The sequence below is a fragment of the Oncorhynchus clarkii genome, chromosome 20, assembly GCF_045791955.1.
Source record: "Oncorhynchus clarkii lewisi isolate Uvic-CL-2024 chromosome 20, UVic_Ocla_1.0, whole genome shotgun sequence".
Lineage (NCBI taxonomy): Eukaryota > Metazoa > Chordata > Actinopteri > Salmoniformes > Salmonidae > Oncorhynchus > Oncorhynchus clarkii.
In genome coordinates this window covers 69,481,030-69,507,051 of record NC_092166.1, presented here as the reverse complement: position 1 = coordinate 69,507,051, position 26,022 = coordinate 69,481,030, and the positions used below count along the sequence as shown (strand labels likewise).

At 41.4% G+C, this 26,022-nt stretch overlaps 1 protein-coding gene across 3 annotated transcripts in view; it reads right to left on the bottom strand.

The window, feature by feature from the left end:
• Positions 1–26,022, bottom strand: part of LOC139376820 (phosphatase and actin regulator 2) — a 49,142-nt gene that overhangs the window by 10,357 nt on the left and 12,763 nt on the right. Inside the window, exons 2-6 of one of the 3 annotated variants that reach the window (XM_071119758.1) lie at positions 17,273–17,440; positions 9,943–10,017; positions 9,319–9,459; positions 2,509–2,763; positions 1,287–1,815 (exon numbers count right to left, since the gene is read on the bottom strand). In XM_071119758.1, the coding sequence (XP_070975859.1) occupies positions 1,287–1,815; positions 2,509–2,763; positions 9,319–9,459; positions 9,943–10,017; positions 17,273–17,440 (1,168 nt within the window). The remainder of the gene's footprint in view (positions 1–1,286; positions 1,816–2,508; positions 2,764–9,318; positions 9,460–9,942; positions 10,018–17,272; positions 17,441–26,022) is intronic. The other 2 variants (XM_071119759.1, XM_071119760.1) reach the window with 2 other exon arrangements.

The following is a 26,022-nucleotide window of genomic DNA, read 5'->3' as shown; positions in this document are numbered from 1 at the left end:
TTGTTTTCCTTGTTGCATAATGGAAAATGTCGATATATAAACTCTAATGAAGGGTATATAGACCAAAAACATTGGTGAAAACGGGCCTTTTCTTTCCCAACAGTCTTTTCCTCATGAATCTGGTATCATGCAAGTCATGTGAACTATCATCTTTCCAAATGGTTTAAGGCCTATAACACAGACAGAGCTCTGTGACTTACTGTCCCAATTCAAGTTAAACCAGTTCAGCTCAGAGCTATGAAGGCCATTTATGACATCTATGCTGACTCAGACGTGTGTGTGTGAGAGAGAGACAACCATTTGCCACAACACCAAATGTTTAAATAGAGGGCTAAATAGGTTACTCCCTATTACACAGCAGCCATTATGAATTAATACAATACTGAATCCAGGTAGCGGTAAATGGTAAACTAGGCTGCTAATGCTGCTAAAATATTAACAGCTTTTTCTGGGCTTTGAACTCAAGCTGTGGTGCCGTTCATCATCAGAACAGTACATCGGCAATGAGGAGCCATCTAAGAATACAGCACATAGTAAAATGTGAAGGTTGAAAACTAAGCACAACAGCTTTTAGAATGCATACTGTGAGGTGGTAGTGGCTATAAGGTAGAGTATTGTACATTTATAGACTTTGACCTTTGTGATGACCTTACTGTTAAACACATGACCAAGTGCAATACCAGTGGGAAATAATCCAGTAAAGCAAAACCTATCATAATTATGTTTCCACACAGGATAGCTTTTCACACTGCTGTGCCATTTTCTGCAGTACTGTGTGACTCCCAACACTAACCATCTCAAGCTGCAAAACACTGAGAATGACGAACAACATTGCCACATCATGTAATACACTTGAAACTTTTCATATTGATTTACACTACACATGCAGCAAGAATTACACCAGGTATTCAATGGAGTTTTCTAAAGCATACTGTACTATTTTGGGAATCATGATTGCGGTAAAGAGTTTTCCCTCCAATGCCACCAGATTTCATTCTAAAGTTTCATGACAGCAATTATGATGTAAGACGACATTTTATTTTCTTCAGTTTGGAGGAGACGTTTAATTCCAACCTGGGTCAAATATATAACTCAATTATTTTCAAATACTTATTTAATTTAATTGGTCTGGTTCAATGGAACAGTCCCAAAAGTGCAGAATTCAAGCTACATCAAGTGTACCTCACATATATTTAAATACTTGAAAGTGTGTTTGACCCAGGTCTTCCCATAGGGTTTTTCTGCACTAGAAGCCTATAGATCAGTGTTGCAGTATCGATACATACCACTGACGTTTCTCTAACTCATGGTCTGCGTCCCCCGACTGTTGCCCACCTCCATCTTCCCCAGTCCCCAGGGATTCCTCCTTGGAGCTCTCGCTATGAGACTCGGTGAAGAAAGTGTCCTCAGTGGCGTTGTTGACCAGAGGGGCCTTCTCCCCAGGGTCCTGAGGACTGGCTCCTGAGGCATTGTCTTTATCCATTCCAGTCAGAGAAGAGTCATCCTGAGCAGCAGGCCTGCCTTCTGGGCCAGAAGAGGGCTCCTCCTTGCACCCCTGGTTCCCATGCCCAGTGCCCGGGACATGTCTCTCCCCAGAAAGGTTGACTGTCTCTGGGGAGGCCTTGGGAGCTCCAGAGAAGCTGGAAGGGTTAGTTACTAGTTGGAGGACGCACTTGTTTCTCTTCTCTGTCCCAGTTGGGTTGGCAGGCCTGTCCTTGGAGGTCTTTGTGGTACGCGGTGTGGACGATGAGGAGGATGAGGACTGGGCCGTGCTCTTGGATGTGCCTCCAGTTTTCTTAGGTTGAGAGGATTTGGCTGAGAGGAGAGGAAACTTCATTAGATTTATGTTAAACACAACGGCAAAAACTGATGAACATGAGCCTTTTAACAATGGATATTAAACAGAAACAGAAAGAGCCCCAAATCTGGCATTTCTTCTAAGAAACTCATAAAATATCAAGTTAGGCATGCCCATTACAATCAACACAATTGTTCCTGGGTAGTGCAGTTTACTCCAGTGGGGTCAAACAAGTCACATGCACGGACGCTGGCGCACACACAGACACGAGACATGGCCACATTGCCCTGGGAAACCAAACGATCCATGAACCAGATAGTCATGCACCAAAGACAAAAAAAGCAAGGGTTTTCAGAAACCCTCGGAGGCTGGCAGGCAGGCAGGCAGGGGAACAAAGATGGGACACACAGTACACAGCGTATCTTATTGTAGTGCTATGCTGTCTGAAAATGGAGAAGTCTCTGCACGCAACTGTCTGTACACACAACTCTCTGTACACTCTCCTCACTTCCTGTTTCACAACAAGAACAATTAAACGTTCAACTACTGTAAATCCCTAGCCTTCTAGCATGGACACTACCATTCAATCCTAAAGGGGAACAAGGAGGGATGCACTGATGGGCAGTGGGAGGCCTTCCACATGCGAAGACGGGTACATTCTCCATGCCAACAGGGCTCTCTCCCAACCAACCAGTGCCACTGATACTCACCGTTCCCAATGTAATTGTTTCGAGGGTTTTGTTTGGGCGGCAGAGCGGAAGCTTGCTTGCCTGTGCTTTTTGGCAGCTTTTTAACACCAGCGGTCCCGTCCCTGCGCCCTGCTGTAGCCCCACCAGCTGATTTGGGAGGAGCGGTGGTGGGATGTTTTTTAGCCTCCCGCGTTCTGGCCTGGTTTCCTTTTGGAGTAGCTTTGATTTCATTCCTTACTAAGGGAGGTAGAGGAGGGGGGAGCAGAGCAACCTCTCCTGTAATTTACCAAACCCAGAGGGAGGGAGTCAGGGAGAGACAAACACAAGGGTGGGACCATGTAGAAAAATTTGTCTAGCTAATACTCGTAAAAGTCGGGAACGTAAAGTGGCTCCATCATGTGCATACCTAAGGTAGGAAGCGAAGTCTAACAGACATGACCTGACCTCCAACCTAATGTGCATTAGGATGTTGGGAGAAGAAAAAAAATTGATACATTTACATATCGGGATATTATTTTAGATGATATATCGTATTGTTTTGACAATATAGCACTAGTTGGCTGCACCAGCACCAAAACTCCAGTATCTTGTTCTCCATCTTCTTTTTAGCACACTTTTTTCATCACTTTTATTTCCATGACTGATCAAAACTCGTTGCGCCCTGTATGATACAATGTATGTATGTATTTTTATTTATTTTATTTCACCTTTATTTAACCAGGTAGGATAGTTGAGAACAAGTTCTCATTTACAACTGCGACCTGGCCAAGATAAAGCAAAGCAGTGCGACACAAACAACAACACAGTTACACATGGAATAAACACAATATACAGTCAATAATACAGTAGAAAAAAAAGTCTACATACAGTGTGTACAAATGAGGTAGGATACCAGAGGTAAGACAATAAATAGGCCATAGTGGCGAAATAATTACAATATAGCAATTAAACACTGGAGTGATAAATGTGCAGAAGATGAGTGTACAAGTAGAGATACTAGGGTGCACAGGAGCAAAAATAAATGAAATAGATAACAGTATGGTGGGGATGAGGTAGTTTGATAGGCTATTTACAGATGGGCTATGTCCAGGTGCAGTGATCTGTGAGCTGCTCTGACAGCTGGTGCTTAAAGCTAGTGAGGGAGATAGGAGTCTCCAGCTTCAGTGATTTTTGCAGTTCGTTCCAGTCATTGGCAGCAGAGAACTGGAAGGAAAGGCGGCCAAAAGGAGGAATTGGCTTTGGGGGTGACCAGTGAAATATACCTGCTGGAGCACGTGCTACGGGTGGGTGCTGCTATGGTAACCAGTGAGCTGATATAAGGCAGGGCTTTACCTAGCAAAGACTTATAGATGACCTGGAGCCAGTGGGTTTGGAAACTAATATGAAGCGAGGGCCAGCCAACGAGAGCCAGCCAACAAGAGCATACAGCTCGCAGTGGTGGGTGGTATATGGGGCTTTGGTGACTGCATCCAATTTGCTGAGTAGAGTGTTGGAGGCTATTTTGTAAATGACATCGCCAAAGTCAAGGATTGGTAGGATAGTCAGATTTACAAGGGTATGTTTGGCAGCATGAGTGAAGGATGCTTTGTTTTGCGAAATAGGAAGCTGATTCTAGATGTAATTTTGGAATGGAGATGCTTAATGTGAGTCTGGAAGGAGAGTTTACAGTCTAACCAGACACCTAGGTATTTGTAGTTGCTCACATATTAAGTCTGAACCGTCCAGAGTAGTGATGCTGGACGGCGGGCAGGTGTGGGCAGCGATCGGTTGAAGAGCATGCATTTAGTTTTACCTGCATTCAAGAGCAGTTGGAGGCCACGGAAGGAGAGTTGTATGGCATTGAAGCTCGTCTGGAGGTTAGTTAACACAGTGTCCAAAGAAGGGCCAGAAGTATACAGAATGGTGTCGTCTGCATAGAGGTGGATCAGAGCATCCCGGAGTCTCCTCTTCACTGTTGATGTTGAGACTGGTGTTTTGTGGGTACTATTTAATGAAGCTGCCAGTTGCGGACTTGTGAGGTGTCTGTTTCTCAAACTAGACACTAAAGTACTTGTACTCTTGCTCAGTTGTGCACCGGGGCCTCACACTCCTCTTTCTATTCTGGTTAGAGACCATTTGAGCTGTTATGTGAAGGGAGTAGTACACAGCGTTGTACGAGATCTTCAGTTTCATGGCAATTTCTCGCATGAAATAACCTTCATTTCTCAGAACGAGAATAGATTGATGAGTTTTAGAAGAAAGATCTTTGTTTCTGGCCATTTTGAGCCTGTAATCGAAACCACAAATGGTGATGCTGCAGATACTCAACTAGTCTAAAGAAGGCCAGTTATATTGCTTCTTTAAAATCAGGACAACAGTTCAGCTGTGCTAACATAATTGCAAAAAGTGGTATCTAATGATCAATGAACCTTTTAAAATGATAAACTTGGATTAGCTAACACAAAGTGCCATTGGAACACAGGAGTGACAGTTGCTGATAATGGGCCTCTGTACGCCTATATACAGTTGAAGTCGGAAGATTACATACACCTTAGACAAATACATTTGAACTCAGTTTCACAATTCCTGACATTTAATCCTTGTAGAAATGCCCTGTCTTAGGCCAGTTAGGATCACCACTTTATTTTAAGAATGTGACATGTCAGAATAATAGTAGAGAGAATGATTTATTTCAGCTTTTATTTCTTTCATCACATTCCCAGTGGGTCAGAAGTTTACATACACTCAATTAGTATTTGGTAGCATTGCCTTTAAATTGTTTAACTTGGGTCAAACGTTTTGGGTAGCCTTCCACAAGCTTCCCACAATAAGTTGGGTGAATTTTGGCCCATTCCTCCTGACCGAGCTGATGTAACCGAGTCAGGTTTGTAGGCCTCCTTGCTCGCACACGCTTTTTCAGTTCTGCCCACACATTTTCTATAGGATTGAGGTCAGGACTTTGAGATGGCCACTCCAATACCATGCCTTTGTTGTCCATAAGTCATTTTGCCACAACTTTGGTAGTATGCTTAGGAACATTGTCCATTTGGAAGACCCATTTGCGACCAAGCTTTAACTTCCTGACTGATGTCTTGAGTTGCTTCAATACAGCCACATAATTTTCCGTCCTCATGATGCCATCTATTTTGTGAAGTGCACCAGTCCCTCCAGCAGCAAAGCACCCCCACGAAATTATGCTGCCACCCCGTGCTTTACAGTTGGGATGGTGATCTTCGGCTTGCAAGCATCCCCCTTTTTCCTCCAAACATAACGATGCTCACTGCGGCCAAACAGTTCTATTTTTGTTTCATTAGAACAGAGGATAGTTCTCCAAAAAGTACAAACTTTTTATCCCCATGTGCAGTTGCAAACCATAGTCTGGCTTTATTATGGCGGTTTTGGAGCAGTGGCTTCTTCCATGCTGAGAGGCCTTTCAGGTTATGTAGACATAGGACTCGTTTCACTATGGATATAGATACCTTTGTACCGGTTTCCTCCAGCATCTTTACATGGTTCTTTGCTGTTGTTCTGGGATTGATTTGCACTTTTCACATCAAAGTACGTTCATCTCTAGGAGACAGAATGCATATCCTTCCTGAGCGGTATGATGGCTGCGTGGTCCCATGGTGTTTATAGTTGCGTACTATTGTTTGTACAGATGAACGTGGTACCTTCAGGCATTTGGAAATTGCTCCCAAGGATGAACTAGACTTGTGGAGGTCTATAGTTTTTTTTCTGAGGTCTTGGCTGATTTCTTTTGATTTTCCCATGATGTCAAGCAAAGAGGCACTGAGTTTGAAGGTAGGCCTTGAAATACATCCACAGGTACACCTCCAATTGACTCAAATTATGCCAATTAGCCTATCAGAAGCTTCTAAAGCTATGATGTCATTTTTTGGAATTTTCCAAGCTGTTTAAAGGCACAGTCAACTTAGTGGATGTAAACTTCTGACCCACTGGAATTGTGATACAGTGAATTATAAGTGAAATAATCTGTGTGTAAACAATTGTTGGGAAAATTACTTGTGTCATGCACAAAGTAGATGTCCTAACTGACTTGCCAAAACTATAGTTTGTTAACAAGAAATTTGTGGAGTGGTTGAAAAACAGGATTTAATGACTCCAACCTAAGTGTATGTAAACTTCCGACTTCAACTGTATATATAAAATATATACAGTACCAGTCAAAGGTTTGTACACCCCTACTCATTCCAGGGTTTTTCTTTATTCTTAATATTTTCTACATTGTAGAATAATAGTGAAGACATCAAAACTATGTAATAACACATATGGAATCATGTAGTTACCAAAAGGTTAAGTAAAAAACAAACAAAAAAAGTTAAACAAATCAAAATATATTTTCTTCAAAGTAGCCACCTTTTGCCTTGACGACAGCTTTGCCCACTCTTGGCATTCACTCAACCAGCTTCATGAGGTAGTTACCTGGAATGCCTTTCAATTAACAGGTGTGGCTTCTTAAAAGTTATTTTATGGAATTTCCTTCTTATTAATGCGTTTGAACCAATCAGTTGTGTTGTGACAAGGTAGTGTTGGTATACAGAAGATAGCCCTATTTGGTAAAAGACCAAGTCCATATTATGGCAAGAACAGCTCAAATAAGCAAAGAGAAATTACACTCCATCGTTACTTTAAGACATGAACGTCAGTCAATCTGGAAAAAATCATCAAGTGCTATGATGAAACTGGCTCTCATGAGGACCGCCACAGGAAAGGAAAACCCAGAGTTACCTCTGCTGCAGAGGATAAGTTCATTAGAGTTACCAGCCCAGAAATTGCAGCCCAAATAAATGCTTCACAGAGTTCAAGTAACAGACACATCAACTGTTCAGAGGAGACTGTGTGAATCAGGCCTTCATGGTCGAATTGCTGCAATGTAACTACTACTAAAGGACACCAATAAGAAGAAGAGTTTTGCTTGGGCCAAGAAACATGAACAATGGACATTAGACCGGTGTAAATCTGTCCTTTGGTATGATGAGTCCGAATTTGAGATTTTTGGTACCAACCTCCGTGTCTTAGTGAGACGCAGAGGTGGTGAACGGATGATCTCCGCATGTGTGGTTCCCACCGTGAAGCATGGAGGAGGTGTTATGATGGTGCTTTGCTGGTGACACAGTTAGTGATTTATTTAGAATTCAGGGCACACTTAACCAGCATGGCTACCACAGCATTCTGCAGCAATACACCATCCCATCTGGTTTGAGCTTTGTGGGACTATCATTTGTTTTTCAACAGGACAATGACCCAACACACTTACAGGCTGTGTAAGGGCTATTTGACCAAGAAGGAGAGTGATGATGCTGCATCAGATGACCTGGCCTCCACAATCACACGACCTCAACCCAATTGAGATGGTTTGGGATGAGTTGGACAGCAGAGTGAAGGAAAAACAACCAACAAGTGCTCATATGTGGTAATTCCTTCAAGACTGTTGGGAAAGAATTCCAGCTTAAGCTGGATAAGAGAATGCCAAAAGTGTGCAAATCTGTCATCAAGGCAAAGGGTGGCTACTTTGAAGAATCTCAATTATAAAATATATTTTGATTTGTTTAAACCTTTTTTGGTTATTACATGATTCCATATGTTATTTCATAGTTTTGATGTCTTCACTATTATTCTACAATGTAGAAAATAGTAAAAAATAAAGAAAAACCCTTGAATGAGTGGGTGTGTCCAAACTTTTGAATGGTACTGGTACACAAAATATATGTACATCTATCTATCTCGTAAGGGTTGGGGAAAAAAGCAGAAGACGAATGTCCATCTAGTATGGACTAATAAAGTATATCTTATAGAGTAGGATCATTTCCCTTTACATTCTTCTCATCACGACCAAGCTCCTGCTGCCTTCAATAAAGCAATAGATTATTGCCCTCAGTGCCCGGGCACTTTAGATGAGACATTGTCCGGGTATCTGCCCTGACAGGGCACCAAATGACTCCATAATGAACTGAGGCCTCATTTGAATCAGTCTTCCTGACCCGCACTGACCAGCTGAACCACTCTGAATGTGTTGTTGGAGAGAGCTCTAGCTGGTCATCCCAGTTTGTCTTTGGTCAGCAGTATTATGTGGGCAGCAGTATTCTTTTTTATTTAACCTTTATTTAACTAGGCAAGTCAGATAAGAACAAATTCTTATTTACAGTGGGAACAGTGGGTTAACTGCCTTGTTCAGAATGACAGATTTTTACCTTGTCAACTTGGGGATTTGATCTAGCAACCTTTTGGTTACTGGCCCAACCCTCTAACCACTAGGCTACCTGCCGCCCCAGCAGTAGATTGGCTTACTATTGATCTGAAGAGGCCAGAGCTCTGGCTCCAGAGGCCCATATTGTTATGGTCAGTAGAGTACAGAGGGCCTTTGATCATTGCAGAAGTGACAGCCTCCTTTTGTCTGCAGGGCTTAAGAAAAGGGGATTTCTGCTCTTTCGTTTCCCTATCTGACTGTCAAGGGGATTTAACATAGGTGTATCTGGATACATTCTGCTGGAGTGTGCAGCATTATGCCTATCAGTCAGGGGCTACTGCTAAAAGATCAACAGCAATGGAGACGTGTTAATAGATATGGGATGGAAAAATTGAATTGAGGAACCCCCACAACACTTAAAAAGCTTCAGATGGCAATACTCCTGCAGGTCTAAAAGGGTGATATTGACCATTAGTGGATGGGTTATTGCTCTGTTCAGACTCCTGCTTGGAGGTCAAAGCCAAAATAGGAAGCGCTAGTGGACACATTATTCAATTGGAGCTCACCGAATGGATTTAGACCATGCCATTTCATTTAGCTCTGGCCTGCTTGCAGACAAACATGTTAAACGCATTCCAGTATACCTGCTTTGTCCTCAGCATTCTCCGACCCTTTTGTCTTCTCCTCCAAAGGTGTTTGCGGAGACTCCATGTCAACTTTGACCTCATCTGACCCCACACTAGGCGTTGCATGGCCATTTAGATTCTCAGAGTTCACTGGCTCCTCTGGTGCAAATGAAACATTTAAGAGTTAGCAAGGGGTGAGAATGGGGTACATTTTAGCTGACATTACCTGACATTTAACTGACAGCTATTTTACTACATCCATTAATTATACAGTACACACAAGGAATGTAAGAAGAAAGGAGGCTTCCGTCTCAAGACATTTACCATTAGATTAGCTCCCCTAAGAACAAAATTACATTTGTCTTCCTTGACACAGATTTGAGGTAATGTTACATTGGTGTTAAACAATGCGTGGGAGGGGACTACAGTACAGTGTACCAGGAGGACACAAACAACTTAGACGGAACTGCAGTTTGGGTTTCTTCCCCATCGTAGCAACAGCTAACATCAGGTGGTATTCCACTTCCTGATGACGTAGAGGAAAACGGGGGTTTGGGGCGGGACTTCTACTCAATACTATAATAAACAAATGGAACACTTAGCACACTGTTAGATTTCATACATTTTCCCGCCATAACTCACCTTGATCGGGAATGAGAACGCCTCTTCTTATCAGCTCCTCTCGACTTTGCCTCGTGGAGATTTTCCTCTCCAGAACTATGGAGATGAGCATGGCAGAGTTGTTAATCATTGACCAGATGCAGTCATTAATTCTATGCCTTTTGCAATGACAGGGGAGGATATTACCCACTGCACCCCCCCCACACACCCTAAATTAGGGATTAAATAAAAGTACAGGAACAATTACACAGATGAATTGATTACAACAGGCCATGTGAAAGATGAACAGCTTAGGGAAATGGTTCCATGATGCAGTCGGGAAAGTAAGCCCATTAAATATGTAAATTATGATCGCTCGAAGGCTTTATGGAACTCCGATTCTCTATCATGTTTTATTTATTTATTTATTTCACCTTTATTTAACCAGGTAGGATAGTTGAGAACAAGTTCTAATTTACAACTGCGACCTAGCCAAGATAAATCAAAGCAGTGAGACACAAGCAACAACACAGAGTTACACATGGAATAAACAAACACGCAGTCAAATATACAATATAAAAAGTCTATATACAGTGTGTGCAAATGAGGTAGGATAAGGGAGGTAAAGCAATAAATAGGCCATGGTGGCAATATAATTACAATATAGCAATTAAACACTGGAGTGATAGATGTGCAGAAGGTGTGTGTGCAAGAAGAGATACTGGGGTGCAAAGGAGCAAAATAAATAACAGTATGGGGGATGAGGTAGTTGGATGAGCTATTTACAGATGGGATATGTACAGGTGCAGTGATCTGTGAGCTGCTCCGACAGCTGGTGCTTAAAGCTAGTGAGGGAGATATGAGTCTCCAGCTTCAGTGATATTTGCAGTTCGTTCTAGTCATTGGCAGCAGAGAACTGGAAGGAAAGGCAGCCAAAGAAGGAATTGGCTTTGGGGGTGAACAGTGAGATATACCTGCTGGAGCACGTGCTATTGATGGGTGCTGCTATGGTGACCAGTGAGCTGAGATAAGGCGGGGCTTTACCTAGCAAAGACTTATAGATGACCTGGAGCCAGTGGGTTTGGCGACGAATATGAAGCGAGGGCCAGCCAACAAGAACATACAGTTTGCAGTGGTTGGTAGTATATGGGGCTTTGGTGACAAAACGGATGGCACTGTGATAGACTGCATCCAATTTGTTGAGTGGAGTGTTGGAGGCTATTTTGTAAATGACATCGCCGAAGTCAAGGATCGGTAGGATAGTCAGTTTTACGAGGGTGTGTTTGACAGCATGAGTGAAGGATGCTTTGTTGCGAAATAGGAAGCCGATTCTAGATTTAATTTTGGATTGGAGATGCTTAATGTGAGTCTGGAAGGAGAGTTTACAGTCTAACCAAACACCTAGGTATTTGTAGTTGGCCACATATTCTAAGTCAGAACCGTCCAGAGTAGTGATGCTGGGCGGGCGGGCAGGTGTGGGCAGCGATCGGTTGAAGAGCATGCATTTAGTTTTACCTGCATTTAAGAGCAGTTGGAGGCCACGGAAGGAGAGTTGTATGGCATTGAAGCTCGTCTGGAGGTTAGTTAACCTGTCTGGGAACGGGGTTCTGCGGAACCCCTCGCCAACAGCCAGTGAAATTGCAGGGCGCCAAATTCAAACAACAGAAATCTCATAAATCACATCTCAAATATACAAGTATTAGGCACCATTTTAAAGATAAAATTCTCGTTAATCCAGCCATAGTGTCGGATTTCAGAAAGGCGTTTACAGCGAAAGCTCCACAAACGATTATGTTAGGTCACCACCAAGTCACAGAAAAACATAGCCATTTTTCCAGCCAAAGAGAGGAGTCACAAAAAGCAGAAATATAGATAAAAATTAATCACTAACCTTTGATGATCTTCATCAGATGACACTCATAGGACTTCATGTTACACAATACATGTATGTTTTGTTTGATAAAGTGCATATTTATATCCAAAAATCTAATTTTACATTGGCGTGTTATGTTCAGTAGTTCCAAAACATGCAGTGATTTTGCAGAGAGCCACATCAATTTACAGAAATACTTATAATAAACATTGATAATAGATACACCTATTATACATGGAACTTTAGATAAACTTATCCTTGATGCAACCGCTGTGTCAGATTTCAAAAAAACTTTACGGAAAAAGCATACCATGCAATAATCTGAGTACGGCGCTCAGAGCCCAAACCAGCCAAAGAAATATCCGCCATGTTGTGGAGTCAACAGAAGTCAGAAATAGCATTATAAATATTCACTTACCTTTGATGATCTTCATCAGAATGCACTCCCAGGAATCCCAGTTCCACAATAAATGTTTGATTTGTTCGATAAAGTTAATCATTTATGTCCATATACCTCCTTTTGTTAGGGCGTTTGGTAATCAAATCCAAAAGCGCGTGGAAAGGTCGGACGAAACGTCCAAAAAGTCCATAGAAACATGTCAAACGATGTATAGAATCAATCTTTAGGATGTTTTTAACATAAATCTTCAATAATGTCCCAACCGGAGAATTCCTTTGTCTGTAGAAAAGCAATGGAAGGCGAGCTAACTCTCACATGACCGCGCGTCACGAGCCCATGGCTCTCTGCCAGACATCTAACTCATCCCCCTCTCATTCAGCCCCCCTTCACAGTAGAAGCCTGAAACAATGTTCTAAAGACTGTTGACATCTAGTGGAAGCTTTAGGAAGTGCACGATGACCAATATCCCACTGTATCTTCAATAGGGGCTGAGTTGAAAAACATCAAACCTCAGAATTCCCACTTCCTGGCTTGATTTTTTTTCTCAGGTTTTTGCCTGGCATATGAGTTCTGTTATACTCACAGACATCATTCAAACCGTTTTAGAAACTTCAGAGTGTTTTATATCCAATACTACTAATAACATGCATATATTAGCATCTGGGACTGAGTAGCAGGCAATTTACTCTGGGCACGCTTTTCATCCAAAAGTGAAAATGCTATCCCAATGAAGTTAACACAGTGTCCAAAGAAGGAAGTATCGTGTCTTCTGCGTAGAGGTGGATCAGAGAATCACCAGCAGCAAGAGCGACATCATTGATGTATACAGAGAACAAAGTCAGCCAGAGAATTGAACCCTGTGGCACCCCCATAGAGACTGCCAGAGGTCCGGACAACAGGCCCTCCGATTTGACACACTGAACTCTGTCTGAGAAGCCGTTGGTGAAACAGGCGAGGCAGTAATTTGAGAAACCAAGGCTGTTGAGTCTGCCGATATGAATGTGGTGATTGACAGAGTCGAAAGCCTTGGCCAGGTCGATGAATACAGCTGCACAGTATTGGCTTTTATCGATGGCGGTTGTGATATCGTTTAGGAACTTGAGCATGGCTGAGGTACACCCATGACCAGCTCGGGAAACCAGATTGCATAGCGGAGAAGGTACGGTGGGATTCGAAATGGTCAGTGATTTGTTTGTTAACTTGGCTTTCGAAGACCTTAGAAAAGGCAGGGTAGGATAGATATAGGTAGCAGTTTTGGTCTGGAGTGTCTCCCCCTTTGAAGAGGGGGATGACCGCGGCAGCTTTCCAATCTTTGGGGATCTCGGACGATACGAAAGAGGTTGAAAAGGCTAGTAATAGGGGTTGCAACAATTTCTGCAGATACATTTTAGAAAGAGAGAGTCCAGATTGTCTAGCCCAGCTGATTTGTAGGGGTCCAGATTTTGCAGATCTTTCAGAAAATCAGCTATCTGATTTGGGTGAAAGAGAAATGGGGGAGGCTTTGTCAAGTTGCTGTGGGGGGGTGCAGGGCTGTTGACCAGGGTAGGGGTAGCCAGGTGGAAAGCATGGCCAGCCGTAAAAAAAAATGCTTATTGAAATTCTCAATTATCATGGATTTATTGGTGGTGACAGTGTTTCCTAGCCTCAGTGCAGTGGGCAGCTGGGTGACGGGTGGTTGTTTGACCGTAGACCCATTACAGACACAGGCAATGAGGCAGTGATCGCTGAGATCCTGGTTGAAGACAGCAGAGGTGTATTTGGAGGGCAGGTTGGTTAGGATGATATCTATGAGGGTGCCCGTTTTTACGGATTTGGGGTTGTACATGGTAGGTTCATTGATAATTTGTGTGAGATTGAGGGCATCAAGCTTAGATTGTAGGATGGCCGGGGTGTTAAGCATGTCCCAGTTTAAGTTAAGGTCACCTAACAGCACGACAGCACCTAACATCATTAATAGTACTTGCATGACAATCTCACAGTGAAGTGTTACATGAGCCTTTAGGTGAGATTGTGTTTGTGTTCAAGAGAATGGATTAGTACTAACTAGAGGTTGTCCAAGGTATGAGTAAACTGCATAGGACTAATACAATACCTGGTATGACTAGGGGTGTGGAGGTCTTGACATTTTATCAGACGGTTATTGTCATGCAAATGACTGCCAGTCTCACAGTAATTGACCTTTTAATTAACATTAAAACACGTTTAGCATCTCCAGGCCTCCACGCATAGGCCTACAAGCCACTAATGCGCGTCTTTGGAACATTTACATATTAAAGAGTAGAATGAATCCATTTACTATACATCACAATAAATCCATTATTTTAGGCAGGTCTAAAGAAACATTATGATATGAATAAAATGTATTTCAGAAGAAAAGAATATGAGTTGTCCTACGGTATGTTATCTGGCTATGTGCCATACCATAGGCTGTAGGCTTGTTCATTTAGCAGACAATATATTGCTTACAAATCCTGTGCCATTATTTTATATTATATGATTTTATAGAAAGAAGAATATAATTGACCTTAGCTGGATAAAATAGAAAATATACATTTTCCCATTCTGGAGTGAGGGAGCATATGGAGTGGCTATGTTGAGCGTAAAAGTGATCATTTGAAACAGGTCCTTATGCTAGATTTAGAGTTATTTGGCCACTTTAGTTGTGAATGATACACACCTTAGAATGTATATGGGACTGCATGGTGTGTCTATAGGCTATTGAAGACTTGAGAAAGCCACAAAAAAAGCTTGCACTCTGTTCCTTGCCTCAGGCTGCACACACTCTTCTCTTTTTTTTCACCTTTATTTAACTAGGCAAGTCAGTTAAGAACAAATTCTTATTTTCAATGACGGCCTAGGAACAGTGGGTTAACTGCCTGTTCAGGGGCAGAACGACAGATTTGTACCTTATCAGCTTGGGGGTTTGAACTTGCAACCTTCCGGTTACTAGTCCAACGCTCTAACCACTAGTGACCATATTTCACCCATCAGACTATTCTAAATGTAATCTTGTCTTCACTAATATGTCAAAGTTGTTTCGATTTAGAATGGCCCATTATAAAATGGGCAAGAACAGGTGTAGGGGGAAAAAGAAATGTCATCCACATGCACTCGAATGGAGAATGGAGAATGGAGGCCGCTTTCCCGTAGCTTGTTTTTCAATCATGCAGGGTAGGCTACTCTGGTATTATAGTGGAGCATGTGCTTAATATGAGCAGCTGAAAACTAAATATAGTAGCAGATGGGATCCTCTTTTTAGTGGCAACTATCAAAACTCTGCTTTCACACTGGGCTCATAGGAACACCCATTTCACTCCACTGTTTGAGGAGCATGCAGCCTCTCGCTGTGCGACAGGTTTTTTCCGCCCAAACTCTGTATGCCATGGGCTGTCCATGGGCTGTCCAGCTTCATTTGGGAAACAAAGTCAAATCTGTTAGGGAATATTGATAGTAACTTTTTTTCGCAAGAAAACATTTCATTAAACTATTGACAGCCCTCCTCTCTGCACGCTCGAGAAAGGAGAGAGAGGGAAACGCACAGTGGTGAGATATTCTGTAGCTAGGGGTAATGTCAGTCTATTAACTATGAAAACATTTTTAAAAATTCCCTATTACTAGGCTATTTTGGGTGTTTTGAATTAATCATCCCCTTAGAAAGTGCTGTCCATTTAGTTGTATTAGGCTTTGAAACGAGATTCACAACGACCGTGTTTTCCCCTCAGTTTCAACCTGTTGTTGAACTTCTTTCTTCAAATTGATCGATCACAGTGAAGTGAGTTTTAAAAGCATGATACTGTTTTGATGATAAGTGTTTGATGTGATTTTTAATGGCATTTGCATTGATGTCAGAGTGGTTTGAGGGACAATAGAGTGCTGAGTACCAGGCCATTAGTGACCTGACGGTCATTAGTGAGTTGGGTACTACCAAAGCATGTCCAGAGTGCATAAAAGGAGATTACAGTGACTCAACGGTCAAGTGGAATTTTACTGCGGTCATGACTCATGACTGCCGGTGTGGCGGTAATACGGTCACCGCAACAGTCCTAGGTATGACCATTCTTCAGTCCACACCAGAGAAGTATTCTCAAGCCTTCTGAAGCCTTTAGATAATGTAATCTGTGTACAACTTTAATTTAGTCCTAGTTCTTCTAGTTTTCCATAGAAATAGTAACTGACTTTAAGCATAAAGTTTCACTCATACTAGTTACACGAGAAGGTTGGATTTTATACCACCTTGCATGTGACAGATATTTCGATAGGCTGGCATAGACTGGGAATACACTGCTGACTATTGGCGGCCCAGATACAGCCATCCAACACTTTAGCCATGCAAGAGCACAAAAAGCTGCTTTTGTTCAAATTAGATGCTGCCAGACAATCACTTCCACTGTAACACAGCTAATGGAGAGCATTTGTGTTCTAATAACAATTATCACACCAAGAGTTGAACCTGAGAAGTCCTTTCCACTACCAGCCAACAGACCTGGGTTCAAATAGTATTGGTTTTCTTTCAAAAAGCTGCACTTGATTGAGCTTGCCTGGCACAATGGAACAAATGGGTTAGAACCAACAATGTAAACCCCACCCAGACAGGCTCCATCAAATGGTGAAAGTATTTGAAAGAAAACAAAAATGATTTGAAGCCAGGTCTAGAATGACATGAAGAGCTCAACATGACTGCATATGATGATCAGATATCACTTCATTTAGTTCTGTGTTACATAGTACAGACAGTGGAGGATGCTTGAGAAATTAAACCCATGATCACACTTCTATTCTTTGGCAGCACCGAATTCATTTCAAACCTGCCCATAGCCAGCCTATATTCTATCGCTCGAGATCTTTACATAAATGTAAATTGTCAATATCACAAAATTTACATTAGTTAACTATGTAGCTTGCCAGGAATTTCAGCGTCATGCAAGATACAAACTAATGGCTTTGTGTGTGTGTGTGTGTGTGTGTGGGGGGGGGGTGATTTCAGGGGATATTAAATAGAACAAGTTTTATGTTAGCATGAAAACATATGGCATGGCAACAAAGGAATAGTTGGCTACAGCATAATAAAACAGTATGTGACCAGGCTACTTCAGACGTACCTTTGGATAGGTCCTGAAACTTGTCACTGGTTTTCTTCTTGCGCCATTTCCAGGGTTTGAAGATCTTCCCTATAGTGGAGAGCTTCCCCTTCTGCTTCAGTGGAGGAGTCTGGGTGCTGCCCACCACAACATCACAGTTGGACAGAGATGCTTTTTCCAGTCCATCAACTGTGGGGAAATCACACAAGGACACACCTGATCAGAAAACATACTTACTTAGCCCTGTTCATTCCTACGTGGAACATAGGGTTGCAAAACTACCGGTAATTTACCAAGTTATCGGAACTTTCTATAATTGTGGTAATTAACAGGTAATCTACGGTAACTTTGGTAATATATTTGAATTACAAATACATATTTATTAATCCTTATATCTGTGTACATATTGTCCATGGGTTTCTAGTAAATAGACCAAAGGTTCAAGGGAAAAGAGCCTAATTAATGAAAAAACATTTAAATCAACAATGGCATAATTTTCTATTAACTCTGCAACTCTTCCAACTAATACACTTTTCACAACACACTTTTTTTCACAACTGCCACCAGTTTGGCATCAAAACATTTACAAAAACATATTGACATAGTAAAATAAATAAATATACTTGATATGTTACGAAAATTCCATAAAATCCTGTATGTTTTCGAAATTCCTGTAGTTTACTGGTAAACTTTGAAAGTTACCGGTAATCGACCCTCCATTTGCAACACTATGCTTTAAGAATTACTAAACACAACATGAGAAAGCGGATGTTGCACAATGGTGAATTCACTTCAGTATGCGTCAGAAATAAACATGTACTTTCACATGACTTTAATTAGATTTTCAAGGTCAATCATTTTGTCAACAATTAACCCAACTTTGTTGCATTTAATAATATATCTTCTTTGCTAAACAAATCATAATCCCCATAGCAAAGCAAAAGAGCAGATAAAACCTTTTGATAACCCACGTGCAGCCCTGTTTCACAGTGATTCATTTGTTGCTGTACTTGGCCTTAGAAACCAGATTCATGTCCTTCCCTAATCCTTTCCATTCCTGTTTGAAAGTAAGAAACCAGGGGAATGGGAACAGGCTGGAATGCTAAGGCTGGAGGGGGGAAAAAAAAGAGGTGTGGCGTTTCCTCATGCCTCACTTTTCAGGAATAGGGAGGTTCCATGGCTCATGGCTGCTGAATGTTGTTTTCTCCGCACCATCCATTCATCCATCCTTCCATCCATACATACATAAAACATTGCTACCACAGAGGACAGTGGAAGATTATCCACCTACTTATTTGAAAAGATTAAGAAGTGGAATCATCGCCTCAACGATTAACTGTGGTGTCCCCCAAGGCTCCGTCTTAGGCGCCATTCCTTTCCTAATCAGGAAACGCAACATCCAATTCCACGAGAACATAAACACAACCCCAGACTCCCTCTTCTTCATAACCCCCAATTCCTCTGGTCCCCAATACCTCAGTGAACTCTTCAGCCCCAAACAGTCTTCACGTTCACGCCGGTCAAATTATCAATGACTCCCTGCAGTTCCAAAGACGCACCTAAAAACAATGGGTCACTGAGCATTCTGCTGTCTCGACCCCCGGCTCTGGAACGAGCCCCCCCCCACCACCTCCGCATGCCCCAGACCACCACTGCCTTGAAGTCTGAGATAAAGAAACACTTCTTCAAACTGGATTTCACTTAATGTGATTGTTGTGGTATCTGTTGTCAGTCTTATACATTCGTTTCAAGTTATTATTTTGTCCATGTCGCCTCCTTTATTAAATGTATGTATCTTGTATAATACAAGGCTGCTTGCGATCTTTTAATTTCTTGCTTTAAGTTTTTAATTCATTCCCTTTAATTCAATTTTTTTCTCCATTTAATGGTAGCTCTCAATTTAAGGAGCTTTGTGATTTATGTCTGTAAATGAAAAGCGCTCTACAAATGCAATTATTATAGTATGTTTGATGTTTGTTTTGATTGCTGAAGGAGCACATCCTTGTTCAGGAAAAAAACCACTTAATACCCAAGAATGATTTATTAAAATTGAATTAAAGAAAGGTGTTTAAAAAAACATGGTGAGACAGAAACCCTAACCATCTCAAGAACAACTCAAGCTCTGTTTCATTTAATGTCCAGGTAGCTGTAAATAAGCAGCACAACTGTATATGAAATCATGGGTCTCTGTCTGATGGAGGGGAAGTGAAGTGAGGCCTGTTCAAACAAAAAAGGGGAACACAAGAGCAACACATGGGAGGTTTCCAAGACAGTGTAAAAAATAATGTGCTTGAGAAACATAGGAAGTGTCAAAGATTTAGGCCCTATTCCAACTACGAGAGATGGAGGAGAGTCTAAGGAACAGAAGGGCCAAATAGATTTCCACTTTTCGATTCACATTACATAATTGCCTTACCTTTCGTTGTGGCTTGCAACATGACATTATTGGTCCGCAGCTCAACTTCACCGTACATATCACAGTGGCCACTAGCTAGTAAGCAAACTATTTAACAATTCAAGTAACTTTTCTTCTAAAACATATGACAATATGTTAAACCAATCTAGAAGAAAAAGAAACGCACACCTATTCAGGCGAGGTGCTGGCTAGCGGAATAGAAACTTGAAAATAAAAGAGCCGCACACTCTAGGAGCTCAGATGCAAAAAAAAAAAATGTAATACCAACGTTTCGACAGCCAAGCTGTTTTCATCAGGGTATAATCACAAACACTGCGGGATGACTCGTTTATATAGTGTCAAAAGACACAGGTGTCTGTAATCATGGCCAAGAGTGGCCTAATATCATTGGTTAATAATCAAATATTAAAATGTCATACAAAGAACAGCATACAAACAACAAATGGATAGCATACCATCATAGATTAATTTGACTACACAAGTTTACAAACAATAACAATGGCAAAGTCACAATAATCACAAGAATGGCTTCAGGTCAAAGTCTACGTTGAGACCGAAGGGCGCAAGGGTCTTTAAATTAAAGATCCAGGCAGCCTCTCGTTTTAACAATAAATTATCAAGGTCACCCCCTCTCCTAGGGAGGGTGTCATGTTCAATGCCAATATAACGCAGAAACAAAATCGAATGGCCGCAACTGGATAAGTAAAGTTTTTACACCTAATGGTGCTACGATGCTTTACCTACATCATTTTTACCAGAAGGACAAGTTATAAGATAAATAACTGCCTTAGTGGAGCACGTAATAACACCTTTTATTAGGATCGATTTCCCTGTTTGTGGGTGTTTGAAGGATCTACATTTATAAGTGCCATTGCATTGAGCACAGCCATTACATTTGTAATTTCCATCCAGTAGGGGTGCAAATAGACATTGTTCAGGAATATCTTGGGGTGGTAAATCAGAGTTTACCAATTGGTCTCTGAGATTTGTTATTGTTTGTAAACTTGTGTAGTCAAATTAATCTATGCTATGCTATCCATATCCATATGCTGTTCTTTGTATGACATTTTAACATTTGATTATTAACCAATAATATTAGGCCACTCTTGGCCATGATTACAGACACCTGTGTCTTTTGACACTATATAAACGAGTCATCCCGCAGTGTTTGTGATTATACCCTGATGAAGACAGCCAAGCTGTCGAAACGTTGGTGTGTTTATTTTCAAATATGTTAAAGCAAACCATATTACACTTTTTTTTTCACCCCCTTTTTCTCCCCAATTTCGTGGTGTCCAATTGTTGTAGTAGCTACTATCTTGTCTAATCGCTACAACTCCCGTACGGGCTCGGGAGAGACGAAGGTTGAAAGTCATGCGTCCTCCGATACACAACCCAACCTAGCCGCACTGCTTCTTAACACAGCGCGCATCCAACCCGGAAGCCAGCCGCACCAATGTGCCGGAGGAAACACTGTGTTAATACTTGCGTGCTATTGTTTGTACAGATGAACGTGGTACCTTCAGGCGTTTGGAAAATGCTCCCAAGGATGAACCAGACTTGTGGTGGTCTACAATTTTCTTCTGAGGTCTTGGCTGATTTATTTTGATTTTCCCATGATGTCAAGCAAAGAGGCACTGAGTTTGAAGGTAGGGATTGAAATACATCCACAGGTACACCTCCAATTGACTCAAATGATGTCAATTAGCCTATCAGAAGCTTCTAAAGCCTTTGATGCCATTTTCTGAAATTGTCCAAGCTGTTTAAAGGCACAATTACTTGTGTCATGCACAAGTAGATGGCCTAACCGACTTGCCAAAACTATAGTTTGTTAACAAGAAATTTGTGGAGTGGTTGGAAAACTAGTTTTAATGACGCCAACCTAAGTGCATGTAAACATCCGACTTCAACTGTAGAACAAATCGACCACTTCTTAGACATGCTTTTAATGAGAACGACAGATCTATAACTCACATTTCAATGTGAATTTGGTTGGGTCGCCCAAAAAGTTATTGCAACTTTAAATTAGCTGACAAAAAAAACAATTCCTGCTCTCTAGCTAACTAACATTAACAACATTCGTCATAATCAAGTAATGTTAGCATATAATAATGAACGTATACCCCTCCCATATGAATATAAAAGTACCGTACCGTTATCATACAATGTCATTCATATTATAGTATAGGCTACACAGCTATGTAACGCTAGCTAGCTCAACAAAATAATTTCTGCATCCTCACATAAACGTGCTGGCTATAGCTGAATGCTGACGTTTAGCTGAACCATAGCTAGATAGTAGCTAGTGTAAGCCTAAAAGCTCCCGTATTAAAGTTACCTTAGAACATGCCAGGCTTAATTTTAAAAATATCATGGAAGTCATAATATGAGGTACAAGCAAAATCGCGACTGAAAACATTGATAATTCCCTTGGGAGCTGCTTCTCTCGGTGGAGGCCCAAAAAACAAGCAAAAAACACTATTGAAATGTAAAGCTACGGCGACAATTTCAGAATGTAACAGGCTGTTACTACAATTTCATGTAAAAAAAAAACTAACAATAAAACAGGAAAATATGGAAAATATTTGGAGTGGAGGCTCCTCAGAGGAGGAAGGGGTGGACCATCCTCCTCAGTGAAATTTCATAAAAATAGTGAAACACTAAAGTCTCCTTTTTAGATAAAACTATACTAAATATATTCATATGTCACCAAATAATTTATTAAAACACACTGTTTTGCAATGAAGGTCCATAGTAACTTCAACAGCACTCTCTGGTGTAGCCAGAGGACAGCTAGCTTCTGCCCTCTTCTAGGTACATTGACTTCAATACAAAACCTAGGAGGCTCGTTGTCCTCACTCCCTTCCATAGTCCTACATGGTCATTTTGACCACCTCTGGAGGACGGCCTCCAACCAATCAAAGCTTTTGTGTCCATCCAATCATAGGGTTAGGATCAGAGAATTAACCTAGTGTGTTGTATTGGGGTTGTGCCGCAGACCATTATGGGGGGTGTTCCATGTGTTGAGAGGCTTGGTCAGTTGGTGACATTATTAGATAGAGATTGAAAAGCGATAGTTGAGCATTTTTTTTATATTATTCAATTCAAATTAGTTTCTTCAAGTTACAGGAGACGGAGGTAGATTATAAATAGTTTTCTTGATTTTAGAACTTTATTTTTGTGTCTAGTTACTGCAATTTATATCAAACTTCAGTAGCTTGCTAGCTACCAGCTTGAGTGTGCAGTTTTCACTGCAAATGTTGTTTACTTTTTGTTTAAGAACCCCTTTCATTCTCTGGGGTACACGGAAAAGGTGTAAATTAAAACCGAGGGTCGACCTCTGCCTGAGATCAGTTTCATGAAGAAGGATGAAAAGGTGAGGGCATTCAATATAAATTGGAATCAAAAGTATAGCTGGTTAACAAGGAGCCTTTCATCAAGCCGCCTGTATTGCTGGCCTTGTCTGCTTTTTGAAAAGTGAGTCTTGGGCGACAGGGGGAGGAGGTATAGTGACCCGAAGAACATTGATCGTTCAGCTAAACGGCAAAACAAAAGCAGGGAGCATATAAATGCCCACATCAGATTCAAGCTTCAGGGAAAAAGCTGCATCGATCATGACAAAGGTCTGCGTATTCAAACTGCGCAACACAATGAGAAAGTAAGAATAAACAGGGATGATGTTCTCAAGCGGCTTATCAACACCACTGTGTTTTTGGGCATGCAAGAATTGGCTTTTAGAGAACACGACAAGAGGGATAGTTCCGCTAACAAGTGCAACTACAAGGAGCTTGCAGCGGTAATTGCACATTATGATGCTTTCTACTGTCTTTTCTGGGATGTCAAAATCAATTCAGAACAATTTGATAGCTTCCATCGCATCATCAATTAAAAGTTAGATTAAAGAGAGAGGTTGACACAGCGCATTTTTGGGGGCTTTCCACTTTCCTCCGGCATTTATTTAGCAAAGATGATAACACATAATCACTCCGGACAGACAAGCAAAACCTCATTGCATAAATGTTACAGCAGCCTAGGCTACACCTAAACATTAGAGATCTGACATTCTGTATGGGATAAAAACGGGAAAATCTTTCAGTCTGATCAACTGTAGGCTACTAATAAGAGCAGCTGCATACAGCCGATGTGCGCTGTCCATTTGGTCAGGGTAACTAATTGGTAACGTTATGTATTTATAGTCCATTTGTGTGTCAGGAGAAAATGTAAATGTGATCAAATTTGGTTTATATTCAAAATTGGGCTGGCAAGGCTGTTCTTGCCACAATATGGACTTAGCCTTATTTGGTAAAAGACTATCTATTCCTGTGGCGGTCCTCACGACAGCCAGTAGCACTTGACGGTTTTTGCGACTGCACTTGAAGAAACTAAAAGTTGTTGACATTTTCCAGATCAACTGACCTTTATTGTCATTTCTCTTTGCTCATTTGAGCTGTTCTTGACATAATATGGACTTGGTCTTTTACCAAATAGGGATATCTTCTGTATACCACCGTTACCTTGTCACAACACAACTGATTGGCTCAAACGCATTAAGAAGGAAAGAAATTCCACAAATTAACTTTTAAGAAGGCACACCTGTTAATTGAAATGCATTCCAACTACCTCATGAAGCTGGTTGAGTGAATGCTGTCATCAAGGCAAAGGGTGGATACTTTGAAGAATCTCAAATATAACATTTACATTTGTATTTTTTTCTTTTTCGTGGTATCCAAATTGGTAGTGGCAGTCTAGTCTCATCGCTGCAACTCCCGTACGGACTTGGGAGAGGCGAAGGTCGAGAGCCGTGCGTCTTCCGAAACACAACCCAACCAAGCCGCACTGCTTCTTGACAATGCCGACTTAACCCGATCGTGTCAGCGTGCACTGCGCCCAGCTCGCCACGGAAGTTGCTAGTGCGCGATGGGACAAGGACATCCATGCCAGGCAAAACCCTCCCCTAACCTGGACAATGCTGGGCAAATTGTGCGCCGCTGCCCCATGGGCCTCCCTGTCGCGGCTGGCTGCGACAGAGCCTGGACTCGAACCCAGAATCTCTAGTGGCACAGCTAGCACTGCGATGCAGTGCCACTCGGGAGGCCCTATATTTTGATTTGTTTAACACTTTTTTGGTTACTACATGATTCCATATGTGTTATTTCATAGTTTTGATGTCTTCACTATTATTCTACAATGTAGAAAATAGTAAAAAATTAAGTAAAACCCTGGAATGAGTAGGTGTGTCCAAACTTTTGACTGGACCTATATATATGTATAGCCGATATATATGTATACCCTCTTAAAAGCAGCAATCCTTAGTTGAAACAATAACAACTCCAACTCCGCGCCCGTTTCAGTAAAAGGCTAAAAGATGGGTTGGCGAAATGTAACCACTCAAATTCATACAGCTATGGATGCAAGGACTGACCATCCATGATATCAAAACCATAGTTTTATCCATGTTTTGAGGCTATATAGTGTTTGTTTACATTCATACTGTACAAAAATATAAATGCAACCATTTCAAAGATATTACTGAGTTACAGTTCATAAAAGGAAATCAGTCAATTGAAATAAATAAATTAGGTCCAAATCTATGGATTTCACAAGACTGGGCTGTGGTGCAGCCATGGGAGGGCATAGGCCCAACCCTCTTGGCAGCCAGGCCCACCGACTGAGGAGCCAGGCCCAACCAATCAGAATGTGTATTTCCCAGAAAAGGGCTTCATTACAGACAGAAATACTTCTCAGCACCCCACCTCAGATGATTCCACAGGTGAAGAAGCCTGATGTGGAGGTCCTGGGGTGGCGTGGTTGCACATGGTCTGCAGTTGTGAGCCCGGTTGGACATACTGCCAAATTCTCTAAAACAATGTTGGAGGCAGCTTATGGTAGAGAAATTAACATTCAATTTTCTAGCAAGAGCTTCGGTGGACATTCCTGCAGTCAGCATGCCAATTGCACGCTCCCTCAAAACTTGGGACATCTGTGGCATTGTGTTGTGTGACAAAACAGCATATTTTAAAGTAGCTTTTTATTGTCCCCCAGCACAAGGTGCACCTGTGTAATGATCAGTAGTGAAAAAAGTACCCAATTGACATACCTGAGTAAAATAAAGATTAATAGAAACGGACTTAAGTAAAAGGTGGAAGTCATCCAGTAAAATACTACTCGAGTAAGTCAAAGTATTTGATTTTAAATATACTTAAGTATCAAAAAGTATGTCTACTGGGTAACTTTACTAACACCAATCTTAGGCAAAGCCATACTATAAAGCTAACAGAAATATTGCTAGCGATTGCCAAGAAATGTATTGCCTTGAAATGGAAATTGGATTCCTCCCTGCCAGTTGCAATGCGGC